This window comes from Colossoma macropomum, unplaced genomic scaffold (genome assembly GCF_904425465.1).
Source record: "Colossoma macropomum unplaced genomic scaffold, Colossoma_macropomum, whole genome shotgun sequence".
Classification (NCBI taxonomy): domain Eukaryota; kingdom Metazoa; phylum Chordata; class Actinopteri; order Characiformes; family Serrasalmidae; genus Colossoma; species Colossoma macropomum.
The window spans coordinates 40,849,087-40,871,155 of NW_023494784.1; the positions used below are offsets into that span (position 1 = coordinate 40,849,087).

Below are 22,069 nucleotides of genomic sequence, written 5' to 3' on the forward strand. Positions count from 1 at the left end.
TGACTTTTAATAGCACTTTCTCACAAAATATTCTACCGACATTCTTTCAGCTGTCTCCATTTGGCTTTCAAAACAGCCGGGGGGAAAAATAATACCTGATTTCACCTGACAGAAGGTTTCTGTCAACACTTTTAATAAATAAATGTAATTATTTCCCTCCAAGCATATAAGCCTATAGAATATTAAATGCCTGTTGACAAAGATGGCGAAGCAGACTTGAATCATAAGATGTTTCCTTTTTCCGAAAAACAGAAGGGAAAAGAGACAGCCAACTTTCTTTGGGAACTTTGGGAACAATTTACGTAGACAAACATGAACCTCCGAAATGGTAACTTTACAGGAGAAGGTAAAAACTTTCTTAACTTTTAATGCGAGTTAACTGTCTCTGACTAGCCTGTAACTGGTTTGTGACTCAACTCAGACTTCCACTTAAATGACTTGTGACTCAAGTGACCTTTCACTGACTCTCAACTCAAAAATGCCTTTAACTGACTTGTGGCTTGAGTGACCTTTCACTAGCCACGTTTACATGCATCCTAATAATCTGTTAATAATCCGACTAATAGGTCAATCGGAATAGAAGACGTCCATGTATACGCTTCAATCGGAAAAGTCTAGTCTGATTGAGGCCATTCGGAATACAGTTTCTATCCGATTGAACGAGGTGGGTAATCCTGTAAATAATCTGTTAAATAGAAGAATAATATCCATGTAAATGCCTGTATCTGATTACATTCCCTATCGGAAAGTTTAAGTCCGTTCTGATCATGTTCGTCACGTCGTAGTGAAAGTTTATACCATTCAACATGGCTGAGCAGAAACTGGTCTGCAGAGGAGACGAAGTTTATGCTCTGATCTTTAAAAGACGGCGGTGGGACGGACGTCCAGCTTATGTGTCTCAGAACACGACGTCTTCCTCTCGGCCTTCTTTAATAAGGACATGTGAAGGACGTTTTTCTGAGTCTGACATCATTTTAAAGCAATTAGAAACACAAGCACTGCTCACTGCTGCTTGTCTCACTCTGACTAGACCTCACGTAATGTTTGCTGTCATGGTAATGTCTACACTAAGTGGTTCTCCACGCATGCGTGCCATTTTGGATCAGATTACTTGTAGTGAGCATGTAAACACCTTAATCTTAATCTGTAATCGGAATGTATTCAATCGAATTGGAAAAATCTTTGCATGTAAACACAGCCACTGTCTCTGAACTCAAACTTGCCCTTAACTTACTTGCGACTCGAGTGGAACTTGGCCTTATCAGACTCACAACTCAACTGGAACTTGACTTTAACTGGCTTGTGACTCAACATGGGCATCCCCTTTAGTGCCTTAAAACTCGACTCAATTTGCTCTTAACTAACTTGTGGCTTAACTCGGATATCCCCATAACTGGCTTGCAACTAGACTCAACTAGCCCTTTACTGACTTACAACTTGAATTGACTTTCCCTTAACTGACTTGCGACTCAACTCGCACATGCCCTGAACTGGTTCATGACTTGACTCGGACTCGCTCTTGGCTCGTTAGCGACTCAACTTGGACTTGCCCCTAACTGACTTGACTCTCACTCTCATATAAAGGCAAGACATCAGCTCAGTTCACCTAATGAGGTGTTCTCTTACAATTTACTCTGCATTCTAGACGGCTGGTAGAACTTGGCCTTGTTCTTCTAGTTCTTCTGTGCCTTGTGTTCATTTGAGATCTTTTTTTTGGATGGTGAGTTTACCATTTCAGACTGCACTTGCCAGCATGATTGCACTTTTCAGAAAGGCCAATTCTGACAACGTCTCTGAGCTGAAACTAGAACAGGAAGTCTCTTGCTGAGGGAGGGCAACTCGTGGCACCTCTTCAGCACTCATTGCACTGATGAAGGAACAACTTGTGAGTTTTGAATAATGGCAGACAAACTGAGTGAACGCAATTACAGAAATATACTTCAGAGAAAATGTCACTGGCTTCTTCAGAGCTGAAAACTTTACAGCAAAATTCCCACCTCCTGTAATTCATGTTATTATGACGTAGCGTTGACTGGCTGACTTGTGTAAGAAAATTAGACCAAAAGAATCTTTGGCTGTTAGACTAGACTAAACACAATAAAATGACCTTTCAGTAGCACGGCATTTATATTCTGATGATAGTCTGAATAATATGATACTCGTCTGTCTAAAATCATCTTAATCCAGTTATGGATTTGAACTGATCCTCTATTGACCTGTTTTTGTACATTTTAAAGGAATATTATGACATTTTTGAAGCTATTCAGATATTTGACCATCAATAATGACCTTTAATTCCATGCAGAGAATCGTAGTGCCACATGTGTGTAAATGCATTTTCACATGAAAAGAGAAACTTTGAAACAGAGCTTTTTAAATATATTAACTGATTCTGAATATTTGCCTGTGTTGGTTCAATATTTGCCAATAATATTTGCCAATTGTTGGTTCAACTGTGAATTCTATGTTCAACAGGTAAATCCAGTCATCTGTACTAAGAGCTCAGGCCAGGGAATCAATTACTGGGGCAATACCCCACCAACCAATTATCAAGCCCCACTAAACCCAATTTTTTGTACATGCTTCCACCATAGCAAGCTGCAAAAATAAAGAATTAAAATTTAATTGCCATATGGGATGTGTGCCCAGTGTAAAAGGCTACCTCAATTAACATAAGATTTGCATGCATTGTGTGTTGTGGGAGACAGATTTCACAAATAAATAGGTCTTTGGGGTTTTTATTCCTGTTGTGTGGATGTGTGAGTCATATAAAGATGGAGAGCGGTGGCAAAAAAGCTAGAAACAAAGACGAAGCCAAGACACCAATCAGAAAAAGTACTTGAGGACTTAGTGACCTGCTCCAAAATATTGGATACATTCGAGCAGCTGAGAAATGCTAACATCAACTTAGCTAGCCAGCATTAGTCCCACTACTATTAGTGTAATGAGCTGGCTAGATTTTTCCTTTCCATGATTTTAAATGAAAATTATTTTAATGAAAACTCCAAGGGGGACGCTATGACACCTCACTATTTTAGATATCTGATTGACCACCCAAGTAGAACCTGCTCTGTGAGGGTCCATGGGGGTCCTGACCACTGAAGAACAGGGTAAAAGGGGGCTAACAAAGTATGCAGAGAAACAGATGGACTACAGTCTGTAACTGTAGAACTACAAAGTGCTCCTATATAGTAAGTGGAGCTGATAAAATGGACAATGAGCGTAAAAACAAGGAGGTGGTCATAATGTTATGCCTGATCAGTGTATGTTTTATCATAAAAAATAGGATATACGGTAAACTGGATATATCTGAGCTTATCGCTGTGTTCCACAGGACAGCTGCTGTGTGGCTGCAGGACTTCCCTAATTAACCATGCAGTGCACAAGCAACCCACAGTCTTGACCAGACTTTCCCTCAGCGTTACCCAGGCCTGATGTTCACCTTGGATGACACTCTACCTCAGCTTTCAAAAGAAGTTGGTTTGTTTGCTACACAAAAACTTTTTCCAGTGTTCTTGCTGTCCAGGTAACCGTACGCCTCTGTGCTTTTATAGTATCGTAGCTCTTCATCGTCTACGCGTACAGAAAAGATGAAACAGTTGACTATTTCAAAATAGCTAAATTCAGGCAGACAGCGCTGTCAAAACCACAGCTCTTTAAAATGTTGTTACTAAGCAACTGTAGGGTAAGTTGGGACCAATAACATATAGTTTAAATAGTTTAAAGTGTGGAGAATGAACCTGGAAGGAACACAAAACAGCTTTTTACCATTTAATGCGCATTACAGTGAAAATACAATAACCTTAGGGCCAAAGTAAGACCAGCAGCAATATGATTATTTACACCATTAACAATATTTCCATAAAGAGCATAAGACCTGCTGCTCGTTTAGAGGGGAGTCTGGACCTGGACTACCCCAGCTCAGAAGTATAAGTCCTCACCTCATAGCAAAACAAAACAGCTACCTACTCTGTTCATACCTACTCTCGATGGTTTGTCAGGGGTTCTTTAGTAAAGAAAATGGTTCTATATAGAACTATGAATGCTCAAAGAACCCTTTATGTGATTAAAATGTTCTTTGCATTATGAAAGTGTTCTTCAGATTGATTGAGATTGTGCTGTAGATTTTGAAAAGGGTTCTATATAGCGCCAAAAAGGGTTCTTCTCTTGTTATGATGTCAGGCTTGTCACAGTAGAAGAACCATTTTTGGTGCTATATGGAGGCCATTTCAAAAAGGTTCTATATAGAACCATCTACAGCACATTCTTCATCAATCTGAAGAATGATTTCATGATGTAAAACCCCTTTAATCATGCTGTGGGTTCTTTGAGTGTTCATGGTTCTATGTACAACAATTCTCTTTACTAAAGAACCCTTGATGAACCATCTTTTTAAGTGTGTAATAATGCAGATTGATGGAGGATGTGTTGTATTAGGTTCTACATAGAACCTTTTTGAAAATAGTTCTATATAGCAACAGGTTCTTCTGTTGTTACAAGCTTGACTTCAAGTCAAACAGGACTTTCATTGGTGCTATATAGAACGCCATCAACATGTCATGATAGATGCCACAAGTTGTCGTAACAGATTGTGTCCGGTAATAAACAGTGCTATATTAGCTTTACTGCTAATTATCAGACAGATGCCATAATGTCATGAGGGCTAACTATAAAAGAGTTAGCAAAAATTAGCATGTGGCGTAAGCTGTCATCAAACATTATGGCATCTGTCATCACCAATTACTGTTAATGGTAATATGACATTGTTATATTACTGAACCAAATATGTCCTCATCCTCCAAAATCACTTTGAATAAAACATCTTTGCATTAAGTCATAAGTTGTTAAGGCGAGTCAAGTCATAAGTCAGATAAGGTTGATTCTGAGTCAGGAGTAAGTCAAGGGCAAGTCTGAGTCCAGTAGCAAGTCCGTTAAGGTAGAGTTCAAGTCAAGTAGCGAGTCAGTTAGGGGTGAGCCTGAGTTGTGAGTCGGTTAAGGGCGAATCTGGCTTGAGTCAGTTAAGAACAAGTTTGAGTAGTGAGTCAGTTAGCGGAAAGTCCGAGTCAAGTAGTGAGTCAGTTAAGAGAGAGTCAGAGTCGAGTAGCGAATCAGATAAGGGAGAGTCCGAGTCAAGTAGCAAGTCAGTTAAGGGAGAGTCTGAGTTGAGTAGCAAGGCAGTTATGAAACAGTCCAAGACAAGTAGTGAGCCAGTTAAGGGAGAGTCCCAAGTCAAGTAGTGAGCCAGTTAAGGGAGAGTACCAAGTCAAGTAGTGAGTCAGTTAAAGGTGAGTGTGAGTCAGGTTACAAGTCAGTCAAGTGACTCTAGCTTAACCTGAATCAGAGTTGTTCAGTCAATTCCCCATCTCTGAGAGCTTGGTACCAAAAGTGCTCGGTTTGAGGCACCGTCCTTGTGTACCTGCCTTTATTTGCAAAGTCTGACCTTGTTTCTGTGTTTTTGTGTAATTCCTGGTGTTTATTCTCCCATTCTATCTATTCTATCCTCCCATTCTTTGATTATGGATTGTCCCAGTGTTGTGTTATCAGCTGGATCGATTAGTCCATCTACCTGTAAACACAATGCCTTGTGTAAAAGCCTCCATAAAGCTTACTCATGCTTATTACTTACCTTAGAAGGCTAAAATATGATGCCTGCATCATAAAATCCTCAAGTGTGGGTCAACCAGACCGGAATAATGCAATTGCACACCAATCATCTGTTGACTCAGTGAAAAACAACTCTCGTATTTGTTTTTTCTCCCATTAACACAGCACTGTTAAACAAGGCTCACCATTATCTCTCAAAGACTACCACTCTCCAACTTTCAGAGCTATTACTCAGTACTTTATGTTGTTATTTTGTGTGTGGAATCACTGTCCCTGCCTGTCTGAGGAACAGCGTCAACACTATTATATAATAGCGTAGGAATGCACAAACAGCAGAAGAGTGTAGGCTTCACCATACATCCTTTTATTCTATTATGTTTGACTGTATAGAATACTTTCTTTGTCCCAGATGTATTTGGCCTGTAAACTCAGCCCACTGCACATGCTTTACAAGAAGAAAATAAGGAGAAAACTCCTCCAGCCTAGTTCTTCTACATATTGGTTGAAGAACTAACTGACCTTGGCGCTATAATACATTTCTCTCTCATTAGGTCATCGGGGGCTGGACTGAAGTCCTAATGTGTCTGATTAAATACCAACATAATTAAGGAGTGAGAGGAGCATCAGCCAATCATGTTTTAACAGTTTGGGGAAAAAACCTCTAGAGATGCTGTCTGTGAAAACAAGCTTTTGTCTAGCCAGGTTTCTGTTAATTGTTAGAAATGGAAAATGAGTCACTGTGAAACTGTTAACGGTGAAATGTATGTAAATGTCTGTCACAAGCATCTGTTACAACAAATACAATGTCTTTTACAAGCTCCAAATGTCCACTTTAATCAAAGTTTGGTGGAGGGGGTATAATGGTCTCGAAACATAATGGCCAACATATATACTACACCAAATAATAGTAATTCTAATTCTCTGAAGCACCTGGTAAAACAACAACCTTCTACAATTTTAATCATGAAAGGCCCCAGTGCTAGCGCTGCTGACCAAAAAGCCACTCCATTTAAACAGCCAAGGCTTGATTTTCAGCCCAAAAATTCATCTGCATGGTCTGTAGGCCAGGTAGAACAATACAGAGTGATTGTCAGGTATGTCATCGAAGACATGCAACCTATAGCTATTTTGGCATTAATAAGAGAACTGAAGCAAACATTTAGATGTAATGCAACAGCTAATTACTTTTATATGCAGCAATTGGTAACGTAATTCAATTACTTTTGCAAGAAGTAACTAGTAAATGTAATCCAAATACTAATTTTGAGTAACTTGCACAGCACTGGTTACAACTAAGCACAGCAATGATAAAATCTCTTATCCATCCAAATAAATTCAAAACACACTTATTTGAGCTATTTACTGTACTTGTCAATATTGATGTCAGGATTTCTAAAATGTATAATTTTTTAGTTTTATCATGCTGACATTTCCTGTTCCACACTGTGATCAAAAATAAACTGATCGATGTTTGACACACATTTTCATATCATTATTTATATTTATTTGGTGCATATATTGGTAAAACTTTACTGAAGGGTGGCATTCATAAGGTATTCATAAATAAATAATCTTTCATGACAACATACATAAACATTTACAAAAGCTTATTTGCTGGAGCAAGTGGTACTTGTTGGATGGCTTTGTATATGTTTATGTAGGCTGACATTAATTGTTAATAATGGCTCAGAGTTCAATGCAAAAGTTTTGTTTGTTTTTGGATTTTCTAGAAATAAGTAAATACATCCTCTACTGGGAAAAACTTAAATTTGGCTAATTTTAGTGCACAATTTCTATTTATATGTAAAACATAACATATAAAATGTGCCATAACTTTTGCACAGGCCAGTTTTTTACGTTTATTTTTTTTCAGCATGTTAAATTCAGTAAACATGCATTAAAATGTATTCTCTGTAGAGGACATGTTCACTTCTTCTCACTTCAACAAAATGTAATTGGACCAAGGGCGCCCAAACTTTTGCACGCGACTGCATGTAGGTGTTACTCAGACTTAGGAATGCTGCCCTTCAGCCCTTTTAGCAGAATTGTTCAAATATTTTTCTAATAATTTTGTGTGAAAATGTGTCATGTTGGCCCTGTGCTTCCCCACACAGTATCAGACCAAACTGACAAGACACAGGTGTTAGAGATAATGAGGGAGCAGAGTTTCCAATAAAAGACCCTGTAGAGTGGGGCTCTCGTTACAGTGAGCTCTTCTCTATGATTCTGCTGCTGACTGTACCTGTAAGAGTTTCTTTGCTTACTGACAGTTGATCAAAGATGCACCACACGTCTGCTGTAGCTCTGCCTGAAGGACCTTCCCTCAAATAGGTTCACTCGTTTCTTCTCACTCTCTCTGTTTCTCTCTCGTCTGTCCTCTCAGAGACAGAAACTCTTTCTCATTGTGCTTTTTGTGGAAAAAATCGGATTTTAGTGCAGTTTAAAGGGATTTTCCACTCCTACACATCATTGTCACTGAGAATTTGAAATGAAGGCTAACTTTTAAAGCACACATCTTAAAGGTCTCTTATTCTGATTTTTTCAATGAACTATATTTCACAGAGATGTCAAAATATTCCTGAAACTTGTCGATACTGATCCAAGAAGTCACAAAAAACAAAAACAGTCTGCAAATGTGTACAAAATTAGACTATTTTAAGAAAATACATTCATTCTAGGATAACCCTTAGCTAGCTACTCATTGTCCTTATGTTAAATGCGAATTTCACCAATTGTTTCAAAATTTCTTAATTGCTGCAATTATGAAACAATAAAGTCACTGTGAAAAGTCTTTATAAAAATGAAGTCATTCAGGGTTTGATGTGAAATGGTGCATTGTAGAGCAGATTCCAAAACCACCAGTGAACCTACATGTGCCTCCTGAGTGTTTCAATGTCATGATAATTGGAAAAATACTGTTTTCTTTGGGGACTACTTAATCTTACAACACCTAGCATGTACCTTTTCACCACAAATAGATTTTAAGAATACATTTTAAACCAAAATCTTCTCAAAATTATCATAATACAATGTCTCAGGCATCAAGCAGCATATTCAAAACCATTTTATGTAATAAGGCTCTGTGGTGCACAATGCTGTAAAAAATCCTTCTTTCATTTATTTCACTTTCAGTCATTTTGTACAAGTTATTAATTTTTCATAAGATATTTCTGAAAGGATTAGATATAAGATTATCCACTTGCACTAGAAAGTTGAAAGTCAGGATGATCATATCTTATTGACTAACAGCAATTTGTCTCTTTTAGCAGGTTTAAGTCTGACCCATCTGGTCTCTCCTGTGGTGTTCCCCAGGGCTCAGTTCTTGACCCTTTAGCTTTTATTAAATATATGGTACCACTTGGCATGATTATTACATATCATCTACAGTTTCACTGTTACACAGACAATATGCAAATCTATATATACGTTAAACCCTCAGACAGACTTCCACCTGTTGCCTGGCTGATATAAAAATCTGAATGCCTAAGAAATTCTTAAAATTAGATTATGATAAATCTGAGGTCATACTAATTGTATCTGCAGCCACCTTGAAGAAAATCAGGCAGTCCATCCTGACTAACCCACATTTTATTTTGTCCTCTGTTGCCCTGGTTAGGAATCTTAGTGTCATTCTTGACTTCACATTGTTATTAAATTACCACATTAAAAACATCACTAATACAACATACTTTCATCTTAAGAACATTGGGCTTCATTCACTGATATCTTCCTAATATCTTCTATGTTTTTTCATCATTTTTTCTTGAGAAAGGTCCTAAGAAAAAGTCTATGTCAGATTCATGACGTGTTCTTAAACCACAGAACTGTTCACACCTTTGTGCTATTGATTGTGCGTAGATTCTACTCTTACCCAAGAACGAATCCCAAATAGGAAAACACTGGTGAATGTCGGAATCTTCTTGAAAACTGCACAAATCGGTTTTAAGAAGAAATTTCTCCTTAAGAACAGTTGGTGAATGAAGCCCATTGCTCGGATAAGTCCCTGTATGATCTGGCACCTCCTTGACTTTCTGCGCTTCCTCACATTCACACTAGCTCCGGTTCCTCTGACACCCACCTGCTTTCAGTCCCAGCCTCCAGGTTAAGTACTTAGAGATTTTTGCATTGTGGGCCCAAAACTTTGGACCACTATCAGTCTACGTCTCCAAGCTTGTGCCTTCCTCTCCTTATTCAAACTCTACCAGATTGGTTTCTCTCGTACTTAGTCTCTGACCTATTACTTTGTGATGGCATAATTGTTAACTCATTTTAGATCCACCCAATTGTTTATTTATTTAAACAATTGTGAGTGGCAAAAAAACAGAAAAATCCATCCGCATCCACAAGGCATGCGCAAAATAAATCCCAGAGCAAAGAAATTCCCAGGCACACTGTCTTAAGAGAAGTATAAAAAGCCTTTTTTGAAACATGGCAACTCGGCGCTATGGGTCTGAAAGGATGTGTAGCTGTTCAAGAAGCCTCACTGAGAAAAGGAGACGGACACATCAAACAAAGAAGCTGAGAACAATGGACTGACCACCCCAGAGTCCAGACCTCAACATCACTGAAGGTGTTTGGGGTTATTTGGATTGTGAAAAGCAAAAAGTGCAACCAACTTCTAAGACTGAACTTTGGAGGTGTGGAAAAAACACCCCTGCAGATTTCTTTTAGAAAAGAACAGCAAGTCTCCTGAAAAGAATGGAAGCTGTAAGAGTAAGAGTAGACACAATACATACTGAAAAAATATATATCGTATTTAGTTGTTGGGGCTTCCGTAATTTTCTGTTAAATATATATTTCCTTGCTTTTTTTTCAGGCTTCTCAAAGGGTTTGCTGAATGGATTATATAGGAACACAACAGCCTTTCCTTTCTAGCAGGGAATGGGAATGGCGTTGATTGTAGTAATGCAGTACTCCATTAGCCTGCTGTTTGTGGGTAGGAGGTGGATGAGTGGTACTGCTCCATGATTGAAGGCTCACCAGTGGGACTAGGCACTACAGAAAATTGACCTACATTCAAGAACCGCAAGTTCCAAGGTCCTCATCTTTACACTAAGCCTTGCTTACACTGCTGAATGAGTTCACTAACACTGTAACCCTGAGCTGCTCCAGAGGTGCAGGATCTCACTGATCAGAGCGTGACCTTTAAGCCCTGGATAGCTGTTTTTACACTCCCGATAAAGATTAAATAATAGAGATAGAAGTAGAATGAAAAGCAAAGTGGAGAGATCATAGTTTCTTTTTCAAGACCAGACAATGAACAGAGGTGTCATCTTACAACCAGCAACCATCTTACAACATCTGCTTCAGCTGCTTGCAAAATGTTCTGGAATTAGAGATGACAGAGATGAGAGTCACTGTGGCAGTGATGAGTGCGCTGGTGTCTTTTGATGCTGCCGCATTTTCACTGGTGTCCTAGCCAAGAGCCAATCAAACTCCACATGTAAATTAAGTCATACATATCAAAGACCTATCAAGTGAAGCTCCAGTTGGCTGCTAAAAGAAACAAAAAAAGGAAGCAAAAGTGAAATAAACTGTAATAGTAGTAGTGATGAATAGTAAACTGTTTGGGAAATAGTTTTTAATGTTTAATCAAAAAGGAAATATTTTGCTATAAAAATGACAAATCAAATCATTAGATCTTAAAATTTTAACTCTTACATGAAGGAATTATTTTAGAATGTAACACTTCATTTTCAATTTAATGATAATTTGAACCTTTTTAAATTCATTACTATCACAAGTCATTTTTATTAACAGTTTAACATTTGGTATTTGTTTTCACAATTAGAAGTTGAATGAACATTCTGAAACAGTACTATGGCAAACTGTTTTAGCTTTTATTTTTTCTTGATCTCAGGAATTCAATTTACACATGAAAATGAAATTTCAACTGGTAAAAATTTGATTCTTGATATCAAGAATTTAATTTGCATGTATGACAATTATATTAAATATTGACTAGTGTAACAAATAGGCTGGCGAGACAGACAAGGAGGCGGAGTACAAGTGCGAGTGTCCTTTACTTAATTCCTTATGTGGATACTCCAAATCCATAGAGAACACATCAAAACATGGTAACAAAGGGAACTACTAAGAACATAAACTGCCTAGGAAAACTATAAAACACAAAATTAAATTTACACAAAAAACCACAAGCAGGGATCCAAGAACTATAAGATAGCGAACAAAAACCAGGAACATGCAACAAGGCTGGCTGGAGAACAAAGGAAACACTGGGATATATATACTAACAGAGGAGACAAGGAACACCCGAGAGTCATGAGAGGGAGGGGCTATGATACAAGGAACAGGTAAAGGCTGAAATCAGGGCAGGACAGGGGAGGAGGTAACACAACAACTATAGCACATGGCACTAGAAAACAAAGGCACATGGTAGACATAAACAAAAGCACATGACCCAGGGAAACAAGAAAACAAAGACAGATAGCAAGAAAACAAAGGCTGAAACAGAGAAAGACAGGGACAGAATGTTGCAACTATATAATACTATATATTACTATATAGTAATTCATACAGTTGTTCTGGTTGGGAAAAACACATGTGAGTGTTACCTTTCAAATGAGACCAATAACATGACTGTAGCCTAAAGTATGTGGAAACAGTGCTTCTTTTACTTTGGGTATAATGTTTCAGGCAAAAACGGGGCCACAGTTAACAAGTTAAAGAGGAATTCTGATTTTTTTAAATTTTCTGAAAATTAAATTGTTAAGTAATTCAGAGTAGCTTGTTGTGAAATGCTCTGTTCTAGAGTCAGAATTGCTTAAAGCAGTAGTGAGAAGAACCAGGGGCCTCTAAAAGCTACAGTTCTGTGTAAAAGTTTCCATTTATTTAATTTCCAGTCAAAACAACTATTAAGCACAAGTAATTCATTTTTAGCAACAGGAAAAAAAGCAAAGAATAATTTTATAAAATAACTTTATTAAAAATATACTGCTTCTCCCTACACTCTTAGAAAAACGGTTCTTTGACCCCTACCAATAAAGGAACCCCTTTGTTGCTTTGTGGAACCATTTTAAAAGGGTTCTGTAAAGAATCAAAACTGCTTTTTGATCATAAAAAAGAACCAGTTGACAATGCAGAGAAGAATTTATGCATTCAAACAATTCTTTGAGTGTTCCTGGTCCTATATAGAACCATTGCCTTTACTGAAAAGCCCTTCAAGAACTATTATTTTTAAGAGTGTAGGAATATTGTTCATTGGCTTTTGAGTCTTTGTGAGGGTTGTTGATATGTTCATTGAGAAGGATGCTGTGACATGAGATAACTTGTTAATGGCCATCTCCAGTCTATCCTACCAGACATGGTGGCAGACGATGCTACAGGACTTAGAACTGGGTATTTCCATCATTGTAGAACTAGGCGAAAGATGACCATTTAAGAACCTTCAAGGCCTTGAGCCTGACTGTGAGCGATTCTTGCTGACATCATTTCCTCTTCTTTATGCAAGAGCACTCTTATATCTAATCTCCTCAGAAACATCTCCTAAAAAACAAAACGAATAAATTGTACTTAATGGCCATTTTGGGTGGAAATTAATGAAGAATAGTCTCTGTAGATTTGCGCAGTACTATATTTGAAGCTTGCCTTCCGTTCTTTACCTGTAGTGCAAGCTAATGAATCTAAAATGATGTAATGTGCTCCTGCTGACTCTAGTTCACATGCTGAACCTCAGCCAGGTCAAGAAGTTCTGACCTAATAATAGACACCACAAAAAAATTGCGGTAAGAACGCAAGTCAAACTTGAACCTTCAAGGCCTTGAGCCTGACTAAGAGCGAATCTGGCTGACCTCATTAGGATGCCCATGAGGGACACTAACTTTGTTGACTGAATCTCACCAACGACACTGCGTTCAGTTTTTCTTTCTTTGTTAGCCCCTTTTCACCCTGTTCTTCAATGGTCAGGACCCCCACAGAGCAGGTACTGTTTGGGTGGTGGATCATTCTCAGCAATGCAGTGACACCAACATGGTGGTGGCGTGTTAGTGTGTGTTGTGCTGGACTCAGTGGAGTTTTTAAACACCTCAGTGTCACTGCTGGACTGAGAATAATCCACCAACCAAAAATATTGAGCCAGTATGTATGTATGTATTCATTTTTGTTATTGTTTGCTATCTGGTGTCGTTCCCCTTTTGAGTCTTGGTTCCTCTCAAGGTTTCTTCTTCTTGCCCTTAGGGAGTTTTTCCTCGCCACTGTTGCCATTGGTGACGCTCATGGGGGCTCAGACCTGGATTTTACTGGCCTTACTACCCTCACTGAACCATGTCAATGTCTCTGCATCACCACGCACATAAACTTCATGCTTTCTGATAGCATTGAGTCGTCTTCTCACAGTGGAACAGAAACACCTGTGGATTTGTTCAGATCTGAAGCAAGAGTGGAGCTTGATGTTCTCAAAGATGAAAGCTTTAAGTGCTGTTAACATGATGGAGGTAGTTTCTGGTAAATAGTGGCGCATGTTTTATTCATTTTCTGACAGCCACCATCTCTAGGATCAGGGACAGAGCCATTGTATTGTGGAAGGATGGTAGACACTGAGTGCACTCAGGGAATAGGAAGTGATTGAGGTTTGATAATTATTGGAAATAGTTTATTTGTTTTTTCATTTTGATTTGTTCATTTTTATGATCAACTAACAAATTTCGTGCATAATATTACAAATTGTCAGTATTCTTGCTAGCTTTTTTTCATAATCCATGCCATATTTTTTAACTAGCAATATAAATATTTGTTCATAGCATAAAAATACAATACACACTATCAAATACAAACATCAAATTATTAATAACAGTTGCCTTTTGTCATCTTTGGGTTGGTAGGAATGTTTTTAATGCCAGCCAAGTTGAATAAAATCAGCCAGTCTCCTTAAAGAATCCACATTAGAGATAACAGATTTAGATTTACCAAGTGCTCATAGTCAATAATAGCACACGGTTACATTACACAATCTCAACAACTGAATCTTTCATTGTTCAGTATTCAGTGTGTCCACAATTTACTTTATTACTTTATTTGCTTTTTTACTTTATTTAGCTTCTATTCTTTCAGGAGACTCACTTTCAGTTTTTCAAAGAAATCTGCAGGTATATTTTTGCACATCTCCAAAGTTCAGTCTTAGAAGTTGGTTGCATTTTCTGCATTTTGAATCCCTGTTACAAATTTAGACTCATCATAAAACATAAAACTTTACTCCACATCTCAGATGTCCAGTTTGGTGTTCTAGTGCAAATGTTCTTTTCTCTGTGAGGTTCTTCTTGAACAGCTACACATCCTTTCAGACCCATAGTCCTGAGTTGTCTTCTCACAGTGGAAGGATGGACAGAAAAACATGGATTTATTCAGATCTGAAGCAAGAGTGGAGCTTGATGTTCTCAAATGTGAAAGCTTTAAGTGCTGTTTACATGACGGTGGTAGTTTCTGGTAGACGGTGGTGCATCTTTTAATCATTTTCTGAACTTGAGTTTTGGAAACTTTCACTTATTTTTATTTGATTTTCCTTTTCCTTATGTGAGAGGATGATGTTACCTAATTACGTTTTCTAATCTCCTCAGAAACATCTCCTGAAAAATAAAATTAATAAACTGTGCTTAATGGCCATTTTGGCTGAAAATTAACGAAGAGTAGTCTCTGCACTTTCGTGCAGTACTGTATGTTCCGTTCTTCACTGTAGTGCAAGCTAATGAATCAAAAATGATGCAATGTGCTCCTGCTGACTCTAGTTCACATGCTGTACCTCAGCCGAGCCGGGAAGTTCTGACCTAATAATAGACACCCTGAAACATTGTGGTAAAACCTTAAGTCAAACTTGAGCTGCTAAAGAGCGAAAGTCAAACACTGAGCCAAATCGAGTGTCAAAACATGACAGCTTATCACGGGTGCTGTGACATTTTAATGAAAGGAACAGAGTCAACCCAGGTGCTGTCAAATATGACGTAACTATGGCATGAGTGTTGATATTTCTCTCTGAATTTGTTCTGTCAGAGTTGTGGAAGCAGTACAGAAGAATGTGAGGCTGTTGCGATCTCAGGGTCATGAAAATATGGAAAAAATAGATCAAATTCTGCTCAATTTAGTGTTTTTTTTCAGTTTTTGACATAATCTGAAAATGCCTGTTGTCCTTTACAAAGTGTGTAAATTTCATGATGAATTAATCAAAAGAAACAACCCAGAATTACAGAATTACATTAGAAAGTCTGGTTACATTGACTTACATTAAAAGTAACATACACTCTTAAAAAGTTGGTTCTTCAAGGGTTCTTTAGTAAAGATATAGAAAAATATAGAACCATGAGGACTCAAAGAACCCTTTGAATGATTAAAGGGTACTTTGCATCTTCAAAGGGTTCTTCAGATTGATGGAGGAGTCACTATAAACATTACCTTTAGTCACAACCAAAACAGTCATAACACCATTGAAACTTTATCAAATGTTTCAGTAGTGACTATTTTAGCTACCGAGCTATTTTAGCTCAATTTAGCTAATGAGCATACCTCAAAGAGGCTAGCCAGTACATGCAGACTTACGCTAATGCTAGTCTTGAGTGCTAATGAGGACAATATAGTGGAGCAAGAGTAGCTTAGCTCACAGCTCCATCACAAAAACATAGATTTACTTGCTTAGATTTGAATTTTATTCTTCAAAAATGCATCATTGGAGCTTCAGTGAGCCACAATCAAATTTGCCTGTGCTGTGTGATTTTTTTCTGTTTTAGTATGTTCATTAAGCTATGCTAACCTCTGGTGCTGACAACAATGGAAAAGTAGAGCAAGAGTAGCTTAGCTAACAAGTGCATACACAAAAACATAGATTTGGGGTCTTAACTCTTAAACCTGCATCAATGCATCAACACGTATGATTCAGTAAAGCTGTAGCATGCTAAGCTACTGCTTCCTGCTAACAGGCCAGCTCTACAGCATATTTGAGTTTCTTAAATAGATGTGGAACATAAATTTGACATAGTCACAAACGTAAATACCAACATATCTTTTTAGCTAAAGGCTAACTACACTACAAACATCTCAAACGTTAGCTATGTGGTAGCTTAGCTAAATGTTAGCTAAGCGCAGGCATCTTCTGTAGCTATAGTTTTCCCATCGTCACATCCCTGATAGCAAGAGGATAGTGGACCACTGTCGCCTCGCTAGTTCCACTGGCGTTTTGCTCAGCGTTATCTGGCCGGCCCACTGGCGGTTAAGCGGAGTATTAGACAAAATTCTACTTATCATCGCTTATTTTCCACTCTTGCCAATTTTCTGATTTTTCCTTTCTTTCTTAAGTTATACCTTGTAAATTAGTTTAGTAACTAATCCTTATCTATAAAAGTCTCTGTGCATTTAAAATCTGTTTGAGGAGATTAAAAACTAGTCAAAGCTTGTATGCAGGACAGTAATCTGGGTGGTCCGAGATCGGACCAACAATGGCAAACGGTCAGTGAGGTGCTGACCTTATCAAGCAATCCATCCATCATCTAAACCGCTTATCCTTCTGGGTCGCAGTGGGGTGCTGGAGCCTACCCCAGCTGTCATTGGGCGGAAGGCAGGATACACCCTGGACAGGTCACCAGTCCATCACAGGGCAGACAGACATACACAATCACACATTCACACCTAGGGGCAATTTAGCATGTGCGATCAGCCGGACTGCATGTTTTTGGACTGTGGGAGGAAACCGGAGTACCCGGAGGAAACCCACGCAGGCACGGGGAGAACAGGCAAACTCCACACAGAAACGACCCTGGTCACCCGGCTGGGAATCAAACCCAGGCCCTTCTTGCTGTGAGGTGACAGCGCTACCCACTGTGCCACCGTGCTGCCTCCTTATCAAGCCGGCAGACCGATATATGCTCTCTATCTGGGACAGCACCTCATTGCTTTCTGTAAATACTGAAGAAGACTTTGTGCTGACACATTTGACATAAATACTAATCTATATAATCATCATAAGGCATCAAAGAAGAGCTAACAATCTGCAAACCATGTTTTTAATGCAGGGGGTCTTTAAAATGTCAGTTGACGACAACTGTGCCTATGACAGTGAAACAGAATTCAGTGGCTAATTCGAGAAGGCAGACTCCTGCAGTGTTGCAGGCTGATTGCGTTGAACCTAAGCCTCCTGCTTAAGGCAATAGCATAAAGCAAGTGGTCTCCAAAGCCTATCCACCCATACATTGGCATGACTCTTAGCCATTCCTAGGCAGCTGATAAAGGGGGACTAAAGCTGTGGGTCTGGGCATGCAGACTGTGCTCTTCTCTTATTGGCTGAAGTGGACACGGTTACAGCAGAAGTCTCAGTGTGGGCTGCAATGTAGAATCAAAAATAATCCCACCCAAATGGCACCAGGGACAGTGTTTTTTTTTAGCTTGGATAGCAGCCCCAGCCAGAGCTGTGGGTGGTTAGTATAAAAACAGTGAGAAAGGAAAGAAACAAGGCACACAGTGCCTGCAAGCTCTTGCAGGGGGAGTATCTCTTGTACTTAAGAGGGACCCTCTGGCTGTAGTGGACTTGAACGCGTCACCCTCTGCGGAAAGAGCAAGCATTTGCGACTCTCTGTAATCAAGTGCTCTCTGTCTTTGAGCTCTGTTTACAACATCTGCCTCTGACCGTTCCCTCGGGCCATTTTTCCTCTGCGTTCCTGGCAAACTGCGCCGACAGAGCACGACCTTGAATAAACAGTGGAATATTTAATGTTTTTTCTGCCACAATCAAAATCCAAACCAAGTCACCCTTTATTTCAAGCCTTTGACCCCCTTTTAACCTGGACCTTTTTTGGGGGTTGTTAGCAATCAGTGGTGCCTCATTTCCGCACTGAGGTCTCTCTGAGGCTAACGCTAATGCAAGCAGGAGTTTCAGATATGAATACCAATGGACAGAATTACGTAAACAAGTAGTCCATTGTTCCAGGGGGAAGTTTAAAGTTGTTGTTGATTAAAAAGACACTCAAATCTCAAATCTCATATTTGGAGAACACTCAGTAACACCAAACGTACAGCACTTCACATTTTGAATCAGAATCAGACTCTAAATAATTTGCATTCAATTTGGATGTTCAAAAACAAGACCTGCCCCAAATGGGAAAGAACAGAACTCACAGTTCTAGTTCTAGCTCATTCTCCATCTGCTTAAGAGACAGCTGGAACCGTCATAATAACAGTAATTAACATTTAATGCGTATGTGCCTAAAGCAGGGGTCTCCAACCACAATCTGCCACCACTAATTAAGTTCTTCAGAAGTTCCTGATTGGCTGGATCAGTATTCTCTGTTATCCTATGTCTGAATGAATGTGAATGTTTGGCTACATCTAATCGATGTAACCCAAAGATTCATACTGATTCATATCCTCAATATCTAAAACATGGCTATTACTCATATTTTTTAAAAATTACCAGCCACAGATACCATACATATATATATCGCTGCTGTCGGAGGAAAACCTCATATCTCCATTTTTGCCGTTTTTCAGTTTTTGACATATTTTGAAAATGTATGTTGCCCTTTACATTGTGTGTAAATTTCATTAAGAATGGACCAAAAGAAATGGATCAAAATGACTTGGCAAAAAGTCTGGTTGCACTGACTTACATTAAAAGTAAAGTAGGTTTTTTCCTTCTCCTGTAAAGTTACCATTTTGGAGATACGAGGTTTTCTTCCGACAACAGGGATATATATTAACATATATGAGGTGAGACATGTTGCTAATATTATGTATTATGTTGATGCCAGAGATGTGATGTATGTGGCAATCAAATTATGGCATCAGTCAAATCCAAAAAAATATCTGAACTCCATATTCTGATAGTCTCCCAATCCTCCCAATGATATTCTCCCAATCTGGAGATTGATATGATCGATATGATGAGTTTCCACAGTTGTTCTGATCAAATTTGAAGCATGTCTTTGAATATCAGACTTAAGGCGATTAATCATATCTTTAAGGCCCAATCCCCTTTCACCCCTCACCCCAACCACTTAGCCCTTACCCCCTCCATTTTGTGTGTTCACGCCTAGAAGTAGGGTGTCCCAATTTTTGTTGAGATAGAGGGGCAGGGCAAAGTGTTAGGGCTACATGGCCCTCCAAATGGAGGTTTTTCAAAGTCACACTCCAAACAGAGTGTTATGAGAAAAAAAGACAAACCGGGAGACGGCTGCGCAAGCGACCAAAGAAACCCACAAAAACTAGTTAGCTAAATTTCCTGCTCAACCTTAATTGGTGCAGTGGTTACATTCTGACCCCTCAGGCTTCAGAACCGCTGCACCATTTAAGGTGGAATGGGAAAATTCAAACAAGAATCTGGTGTGTAGCTGACTTCAGCTTCATATCACTGAAGAATTAGGGGTGGGTGATAATAAATAATTGCCCCCCACTTTGAAGGCATATGATTCCCTAAACTTAACTAAAGCCCAGCAGTGAGGAGCTGAACTTTACCCTCCTCTGCTGTCACTGCAGACTGGCAGGGTCGCCTACAGAGCAGCGCTAGTAGCTGTTAATGAAGTAGCTCTTTTTATTTGAGGGTCCCATTTCATAGGGGAAGATTTCAACCACTACCCCTTGTAACTCAGTTCCAAGAGGCAAGGTGACACTCAAAAACAAGGGGTAGGGGTAAAAATAAGAAATGGGACTGGGCCCAAGTTTCCGGCCACACATATTTCTGCATATTAACATATATGAGACGAGACACTTCAGAAAGCATTTTGTGATATATGCTGCCACCACAAATGCAATGTGTGTGGCATTCAAAATATGGCATTAGTCATATCGGAAAAATATTGTGACTCCGTATTCTGGTAGTATAACAGTTGTCCGAGTCAGGACATAAGAAACACTCCAGATATGACATCTAACAATGCCAAAATTGTCGAGTCGGAGTTGATGCATGCTGACCCCATCTCTGCAATTAGGTCTTGTTGGTATCAATATTGAGCAGGTACCAAAAACTGTAAAACTGGACTGATGACCAGTGTATTGGTTTGATAATATATGACATGAATCAGGTCATTGAGTCCAAGGAAGAATGCTTACCCTTCACTGCAGTCTCCAAGAACAACATTGGAGGAGCTACCACTGTAATAGGTAGTTATATTTGTAGCATTAGCTGTTTATTCATCAGCTGTCATTCCACTGAGTCAACAGAAATGTGAGAGAAATGACTGATGGGCATGATTTATTGTATACAGCATCGCGTAAACAAAACAAAACACACAAAATCACAGTATGGAATCCATGTCCATTTGTTTTGGCTGTGATTAACTTTGTCTCACTGAGTGGAACATTGTGGCTAATAGCATTATTTAGCACAGACAGCTACATGATTCTGGATAATAAGTGATAATGTGATAATTAATATAGATTCAGATTTTTTGAACAATTTGAATGAAATTGAAACCAGCGCATATAGAAGTGCTATAAAGTCCAATTCCCATATTTACGTATACCCGCCCATTCAGCCTACTGCAGTTTAGCCCCGCCTACTCATACTGAAGTTATAAGGAGTGTTTCATCCCAGGCTGCTTATTAACTGAAGTACAATACATGGTAACCAATCAGAACAGAGTCTTAAAGGCACAGTAACAACCTGTGGCAAAACTACCCTTGGATGAGCAGACATTTACTTTCGGAAATACAGCATAGATAAGTTGAAGAATTCATTAAAAATAACCATCACAAGGGAAAACATATTGAGGTACTCTGTTACTCACATACTGCGAAGTGTCCACTGGTGCCACGTCCACCGCATTAGTGAAGTTATTCATCAGCACGGCGTCAAACTCCTGAAGGCCGGCGCTGGTGTGCACCACCCTGTCCTTCACGAAGATGCTAACAGCTCTCAGCATGAAGGACACGAACAAGTGCATGTGGATGTAGTTCCGTGTGCAGTGCAGGCGCCTACAAACACACAAAGAAGACAAGAGAAAGGCTCTTTATTCTAGTAAAGCAAGAATGGTGGAGCCTTTCTGAAATGAAGGCAAAAACTTCAAGGACGACTCTAGCATTTTACAATCTAACCTCAATCTGCCACATCCGCGTCATACGGTCAGTTACCATGGACAGTGATTCTCATTTATTTCCCTGTACTTACAAAAGAAATGAAAAGCTATTGAACCACGTGCATGCATTGAGCTATTGAACAATACATGCATGACAAAGGCTGTTCTTATATATGTATGTGTGTATATATATATATATATATATATATATATATATATATGACTTTCTAATACAACTGTAAAAATAGTTCCAGTTACTTTTGCTTTATAGGTATTACTACAAATTGTACCCACTACAAAACTAGTCCCATCTCTGAAAAAACAACGTCTGAGGCTACATGACATCTATATTGACCATTCTACTGAAGCTGTGGTCACACAGTCAAAACTGTTTATAAAAACAATTCAGTATTCAGACCGTAGATATTTACAAAGACTCTGTTATGATCTATTTAAACAGT

General features: G+C 38.9%; 1 protein-coding gene across 1 annotated transcript in view; it reads right to left on the reverse strand.

Annotated features, from left to right (window-relative positions):
• Nucleotides 1–22,069, reverse strand: part of pth2ra (parathyroid hormone 2 receptor a) — a 102,522-nt gene that overhangs the window by 49,264 nt on the left and 31,189 nt on the right. The window contains exon 5 of the mRNA XM_036574447.1: nt 21,321–21,507. Coding sequence (XP_036430340.1) covers nt 21,321–21,507 — 187 coding nt within the window. The remainder of the gene's footprint in view (nt 1–21,320; nt 21,508–22,069) is intronic.